At 43.8% G+C, this 7,581-nt stretch overlaps 1 protein-coding gene across 1 annotated transcript in view; it reads left to right on the top strand.

The window, feature by feature from the left end:
- The first annotated feature begins 1,087 nt into the window (after positions 1–1,087).
- Positions 1,088–7,581, top strand: part of DNAI2 (dynein axonemal intermediate chain 2) — a 37,255-nt gene continuing 30,761 nt past the window's right edge. Inside the window, exons 1-2 of the mRNA XM_073606886.1 lie at positions 1,088–1,186; positions 5,699–5,886. Of these exons, the coding sequence (XP_073462987.1) occupies positions 5,704–5,886 (183 nt within the window). The 5' untranslated portion in view covers positions 1,088–1,186; positions 5,699–5,703. The remainder of the gene's footprint in view (positions 1,187–5,698; positions 5,887–7,581) is intronic.

Here is a 7,581-nt window from a genome sequence, read left to right as displayed (position 1 = left end):
GATAGATAGATAGATAGATAGATAATATATATATATATAGCTAAAATTATTATGATTTTTTTTATTTGTTTATGATTGTTATAATATATTATATATATAAATTTATAGAATTACTATGATTTTTTTTTATTTATCTATGATATATATAATTATATATATTTTTTTTAACAGAGAAATATAATTATATATTTGAATAATTATTACAATAATCATAAAAAAATCATAATAATTCTATAAATAATAATTTATTTTTAAAAACAATATTTTATATATATATATATATATATATATATATATATATATATATATATATATATATATGTGTGTGTGTTATTATTTGTTTTTAAAAACAATATTTTATATATAAATACATATATAACTATTGAACGGAAAAAAAAATCATAATTACACACACACACATATATATATATATATATATATATATATATATATATATGGTATTGCTGTTAAAAACACATTATCATTATTTATATAATTATAAATATATATATATATATATATATATTATATATATAATTATTATGATTTTTTTATTTGTTTATGATTATTATAATATATATTGTTTTTAAAAATAAATTATTATTTATAGAATTATTATGATTTTTTAAATTTGTTTATGATATATATATAATTATATATTTGAATAATTGAAGAATTATTACAATAATCATAAAAAAATCATAATAATTCTATAAATAATCATTTATTTTTAAAAACAATATTTATTCATATATATATATAATATTGTTTTCAAAAAGAAATTATTATTTGTATAATTATTATTTTATGATTATTATAATAATTATTCAACTCTTTAGTCTTATATGAGCTGACAGCTATTGCAGGCTGCCATCTAGTGGCTCTTTTGGAGAACTACACAGTAACGTAACTTTTTTCTGAATATCCCCTCCTATCACACCTTATAAATCAGCATTTGTTTTCATCGTGAACTTCTCCTCGGGGGTAAATGCCGTTTTATACAAAGTTCAATGAGCCGAACTTTCCTTTGCCCACACCCAAGATGGCGGAGCAAGGCATGAAGTCTGTCTGCGCATGCTCGGTCGGTGAGCGGCGTTTCCGGAGTCCTGGGCGTTGCTAGGATACAGTAAACAGCCTGGGATCTGCAGTGGGGGATCCAGAGATCAGATTGGAGATCAGTGATCAGGTAATGAGGGCTGGAAATGTCTGATATTGATTATTTGGGGTCGGGGGGGGGGGGAGGTTGAGAGTGAAGAGAACCTGTTACTGAGCTGAACTGTATTGATAACATTGATTATGTATTACCCCTTCCCTGTACTGAGATGGCCGGGGTCCTGTGTGGTGCAGATCTTGTTTATTTTAAAGTGTTTTCATGAAAAAGCTGCAAACCGTTTATCCGGAGTCTGTGGGGGAGACTCATTATGTCCTCCCCAACAAAAATCTGCGCTGCCGGACGGTATTTTACACATGTGTGCGTATATACACTCACCGACCACTTTGTTAGGTACACCTGTTCATGTTCAATCGCTCGGTAACACAAATTGCTAATCAGCCAATCACAGGGCAGCAACTCCATGCATTTAGGCCTCTAGACGTGGTGAAGACGACTTGCTGAAGTTCAAACCGAGCATCAGAATGGGGAAGAAAGGGGATTGAAGTGACTTTGAACGTGGCGTGGTTGTTGGTGGCCGGTCAGAGTATTTCTGGGATTTTCACAGGCAACCGTCTCTCAGGTTTACAGAGAATGGTGGGGAAAAGAGAAAATATCCAGTGAGCGGCATTTGTGTGGAGGAAAATGCCTTGTTGATGTCAGAGGAGAATGGGCAGACCTGCGATACCTCCAAAACAACGTGAAGCGAACGCTGAATAAAACGCCTCTCAGAAGCTTCAGGTGCTGTTAGCGAGCGTTGTCATCAGTGGTGGCTGGTGCTCAATATTTTGGGGGGGGGGGGGGGGGGGACAAACAAACCTGCCCCCCTCATTTGCACATAACACCGACACCACAATACCCCAAGCCCCCCCCCCCCCAACCACCGGCCAGGCCGGTCTCCGTACTCACGCTGCTCCGGGTCTCCCGCTCATCCTCCCATCTGCTGCTGCTCGGGGGGCCAATACACGCTCCTGGCCTCAGGCTTCTGCTATGGGTTGGGGTCCCAAACTGGCGGCCCTCCAGCTGTTGCGAGACTACAAGTCCCATGAGGCATTGCAAGGCTGACAGTTACAAGCATGACTCCTCCCACAGGCAGAGGCATGATGGGACTTGTAGTTTCGCAACAGCTGGAGGGCAGCCAGTTTGAGATCCCTGGGGGAGGACGGGACAAGGGTCGGTGCCAAGGGGGGCGGTTCTTCTCCTCGCGGCCGAACAGGAAGTGGGTCCTGAGACCTGAGACTCCCTGGCCAATCGGGTTTCAGGAACCACTTCCTGATTGGCCAGAAGGAGAAGCAGGAAGACATTAGCAAATATTAAAGTGATTGTAAGGTTTTTTTTTTTTTTTTAAATAACAAACATGTCATACTTACCTCCACTGTGCAGCTTGTTTTGCACAGAATGGCCCCGAACATCCTCTTCTGGGGTCCCCCGGCGGCTCTCACGGCTCCCCCCCCCCCCCGCATCAGATAACCCCCTTAGGAGAAGCGCTCTCCCGGGCGCATTACCTTGCGGGCGCGCTGCCGAGTCCAGCATTTGCATCATAGACACGAATGCCGTACTCAGAACCCCCCACCCCCCACCCCGACGTGCCGCGTCATTGGATTTGATTGACAGCAGCGGGAGCCAATGGCTGCGCTGCTATCCATCTAGCCAATCAGGACACGAGACACTGGCTAGAACTGGTGTGCTTGTCCCCGGCGCAAGAACAAGAGGGTTCAGGTAAGTAAAATGGGGGGGGGGGGGGCTTCCCTGCAAGAGGTTTTTCCACACAGGTTTACAACCTCTTTAATTCACTATTGTGGGTGGGCTCAGGGCGCACTGCTCTGCTCCCCGAGACCACCCTTTTCTGAAGCCAATTACTGGCAGTCCCCGAGTTACCAACGGGTTAGGGACTGCCGGTTTGTTCTTAAGTCGGAAGCGCATACGCAGAACGGCAGAGACATCGTTTTCCCATGTTTTCAAAAGCTCTGTCAAGTAGTCGCGCATGCGCAGACATCGTTTTTCAATGTTTTCCGAGGTGCCTGCCGTCAAAAAGTGGCCATGCATGCGCAGAACGTCACGCTGCCTCCCGTTTGTAAGTAGGAGTCGTTCGCAAGTCGGAGGTTCGTAACTCGGGGACTGTCTGTATAGCCTCATGGATTGGGGGGGGGGCAGCGCCCCTGCGCCCCGTGTGGACGGGCCACCACTGGTTCCCATGGACTTCTATGGAGGCTTTGAAGACGCTTTGAAGCTCCAAGAATGTGACATGGGGGATACATTTTGAAGCAAATACGTGTGGCCAGGATTTTAGAGAGGAACTGCAGTCTGCTCGCATAATTTGTAATAAAAACATCTTTGCCATTCTGAAGCTTCCCTCCAACCACTTTGCATATTATTTGATATATACTGGGATTCTGTACTTGCCAAATATGCTGCAGAAATCTCCCTCCACTGAGTCTGGCTGCAGCCATTATAACTGTTTATATAGCTGATGCTGCTGCCTATTCACTTCCTGGATTTACACAGAGGCACACCTCCAGCTCTGCAGCTCTCATTGACCCTCTTATGACTCATCCCCTTCCCTTGCTGGCAAACTCTCAGGAGAGTGAGAGAGAGAGCTGTGCATGATGTGATAAGCCTAGGCTAATGACCAGACAAAAAACAAGAAGTGGGCTGTATAAGGGATTTACTGGCAGAAAAAAAAAATGTTTTACTATCCAAAGTTAAAACAACAACAAAACGGCAGAAGATTTAATAGAAGGAAAGATAAAAAAATGACTGAAGGTTCCGCTTTAAGGTGACCTTTTTATTCAGTGGGAGGAGCTTTGATTGGCATTCAGAGCGCTTTAAAAAAGCATCCAATGCCACATTCTGAAGCAAGTGTAAACGAGGACTTACGCCGTGTACACACGGGCGGACTTTTCGGCATCAAAGGTCCGATGGACTTTCGAACGATCGGACTGCCTACACGCGACCACTCCAAAGTCCGACGGATTCATAGGTGATGACGTACGACCGGACTAAAATAAGGAAGTTTAGTAGCCAATAGCTGCCCTAGCATCGGTTTTCGTCCGTCAGACTAGCATACAGACGGGCGGATTTTTCGACCGGACTCGAGTCCGTCGGACAGATTTGAAACATGTTCCAAATCTAAAGTCCGGCAGATTTTCGACCGAAAAAGTCCGCTGCAGGTCCGATGAAGCCCACCCACGGTCGGATTGTCCGCCGGATTCGGTCCGTCAGACCAGTTCGGTCGAAAAGTCCGCCCGTGTGTACACGGCATTAGGCCCCATTCACACCTGAGTGTAGAGTTTTTTGCCGCGATTTCGACGCGTTTTTACCACAATTTTGTACAGGTCAAAATCAGAAAAACGCCCAAATCTGCCGAAAAAAAAAAAAAGCTCCAGAACTTGTTTGAGCTTCAGGCGTTTTGGAGTGGAAATGAACCATCTCCATAGAGAATAATAGATTTTTTTTCCCCTCCAGCGTTTTGTAGCTTCAAGCTTTAAAACACACAGGTGTGAATGAGGCCTTAGTGCTTTGGACTGAGGTAAGTACACACTATAGAGGGATATGCTTTGTTCAGGTTTCATGTCTGAGGTTTACAATCACTTTAACCACTTGAGGTCCGGGCCATAGCCGAATGACGGCCACAGCGCGGACCTCAATTTCCGGGAGGCCGTCATGGGACGTCCTCCCCTGTGCACGCGCACCGCGCGCACCCTGCAGTGCGCGCGCTGTGATCACCGAGTCAGGGAGACTCGGATGATCACAGATCCGAGTAAGGGGCCGATCCTGGCCCCTTACCATGTGATCAGCTGTCAGCCAATGACAGCTGATCACATGATGTAAACAAAAGCTCAGTAATCTTTTTATTTTTTTTTCTCCTCAGGTAGAAAAAAAAGCCAATCACCAGCTTCTGTTAAAGGGACATCGGTCCCGAAGAGGAAGGAGGCACATATGCCTCATCTGTGCCAGCCAGTGCCACCTGCCAGTGCCCGCAGTGCCACCTATCAGTGCCCACAAGTGCCACCTATCAATGCCCACCAGTGGTGCCAATCAGTGCCACCTAGCAGTGCTGCCATCAGTGTAAGCAATCAGTGCCCATCACTGCCACCCATCAGTACCCATCACTGCCACCTATCGGTGCCCATCAGTGCCGCCTCATCAGTGTACATCAATGAAGGAGAAAATAAAAAAATATTTAAAAAATACAAAAAAAAAAAAATTAAATTCGGTCTTTTTCAATTTTTTTAACAAAAACTAAAAACCGCAGAGGTCATCAAATACCACCAAAAGAAAGCTCTATTTGTGGGAAAAAAATTATAAAAATTTCATTTGGGTACAGTGTTATATGACCGCGCAATTGTCATTCAAAGTGCGACAGCGCTGAAAGCTGACAATTGGTCTGGATAGGAGGGGGGTTAAGTGTCCAATAAGCAAGTGGTTAAAGCTGCTGATTTGAAAAAGACTGAAAATGACTTTAGGAATGACCTGATGATTTGATCGGCTTTATATTTATATCTACTTCAATCTTTTCTTTTTTTTCCTTCTCCTCTTCCACTGCAGGCACCATGGAGATAGTTTACGTCTACACGCGGAAGCGGAGCGAGTTCGGACGCCAGTGCAACTTCTCAGACCGCCCGGCGGAGCTCCACGTCGACATCCTGCCAGACCCTTCGCAAGCCTTGAACTTCATCGAGCGGAATCCGTGTGATGTCAGCATCCAGTGCGCCCGCGACATGTCCGAGCACGAGGTACCACGCTGTCAGTCTCTGCACAGATCACAGTCCTCCATAGCAGGAGGTTTCGGGGAGCTATTGGCCATTTTTTTTTTAATACTTTGGGATTCAGCGTGGGTTCCAGTGCGGCTGCGATTTGATCCGATTTTCAGTGCGATTATGTAGTTGTAACATGGTTGCGTTGTCGATACCACTGCATTTTGACTCATCCCTGCAATCAGCCAGTAGCGATGGGTCATTTGTTGTCACCGTTATCCTAACACCAAGTGTCTCATTTCTGCTGTCAGCCGGGAATCTGGCCAATCGCGGTTAGCCTGTCTGTAAAAGAAAAAAACTAAATATATAATAAAAAATAATATAAAAATAATAATAATATAAAAATAATATAAAAAATAATATCAAATAAAATAGCATGGAGGTCCCTCCACAATTCATACTACGCCCTTTGGGTCTGGTATGGGTTCTAGCCACTTCCCTCCGGGAGGGCGTACATGGACGTCCACCCGTTACAGTGGTTATACAGGCATCATCCTGGTATTGATCTTTTCAGCCGGCGATTTCCTGCACCGTAAGAACAATCATATCGGCTGTTCAGCCGCTTGATCGTTATTACAGGCTGCGCAAAAGGGTGGCGTCACCATACCGTCCTCTAATGCTTCTACCGGCTCACCCATGCGATCAGCGAGCCAGAGAAGGAATCCGCCGCCACCGGAGGTTCACCATAGAGAATACAGATGACCGGATGGTCCCTGGCAGTCTCTATGACTCTCGGAGGCCCAGGCGTGACATTATGACGTCCCGTTGGCCTGGCAGTTGTAAATACTGCCTTGTACTTGGCTGGAGAGCCGAGATCGTTATTTTTTTTTTTTTTTGATCTCAGGCTTTCCAGCCTGGAGGAGAGTTGAGGGGTCTTATTGACCTCACATCTCTCCATAAAGAGGACCTGTCATGCCTTATTCCTATTACAGGGATGTTTGCATTCCTTGTAATAGGAATAAAAGTGATCAAAAAAAGGGAAAGTGTAAAAATAACAAAATTAAACCAAAATAAACAATACATTTTTTTTTTTAAAGTGCCCCTGTCCCCGCATGCTCGCAACGCAGAAGCGAACGCATACATAAGTCGCGCCCACATAAACCATGTTCAAACCACACATGTGAGGTATCGCCGCGAACAATAGAGCGAGAGCAATAATTCTATCCCAAGACCTCCTCTGTAACTGTACACATGTAACCTGTAAAAAAATTTAAAGCGTCGCCTATGGAGTTTTAAGTACCGAAGTTTGACGCCATTCTGCGAGTGTGCGCAAAATTAAAGTATGACATGTTCGGTATCTATTTACTCGGCGTAACATCATCTTTCACATTATACAAAAAAATTGGTCTAACTTTAGTGTTTTTTCTTTTTTAATTCATGTAACAGTTTAAAAAAAAAAAAAAACAGGTTTGAAAAATTGCTGCATAAATACCGTGTGACATAAAAAGTTGCAATGACCACCATTTTATTCCCTAGGGTCTCTGCTAAAAAAACATACTGTATATAATGTTTGGGCAATCTGAGTAATTTTTTAGCAAATAAAAATTATGATTTTTCCATGTAGGAGCGGAGTGCTAGAATTGGCCTGGGTGGCAAGTGGCTAGGGAGGACCCCTACATATATGGTCAATGATGTCACTAAGTGGCCCTGCCCCCATGTGGTACTCCCATCCTT

The sequence above is a fragment of the Aquarana catesbeiana genome, linkage group LG12 (genome assembly GCF_042186555.1).
Source record: "Aquarana catesbeiana isolate 2022-GZ linkage group LG12, ASM4218655v1, whole genome shotgun sequence".
NCBI classification, from domain to species: Eukaryota; Metazoa; Chordata; class Amphibia; order Anura; family Ranidae; genus Aquarana; species Aquarana catesbeiana.
The sequence above is the reverse complement of the archived record's forward strand: the minus strand, read 5'-3'. Positions and strand labels throughout refer to the sequence as shown.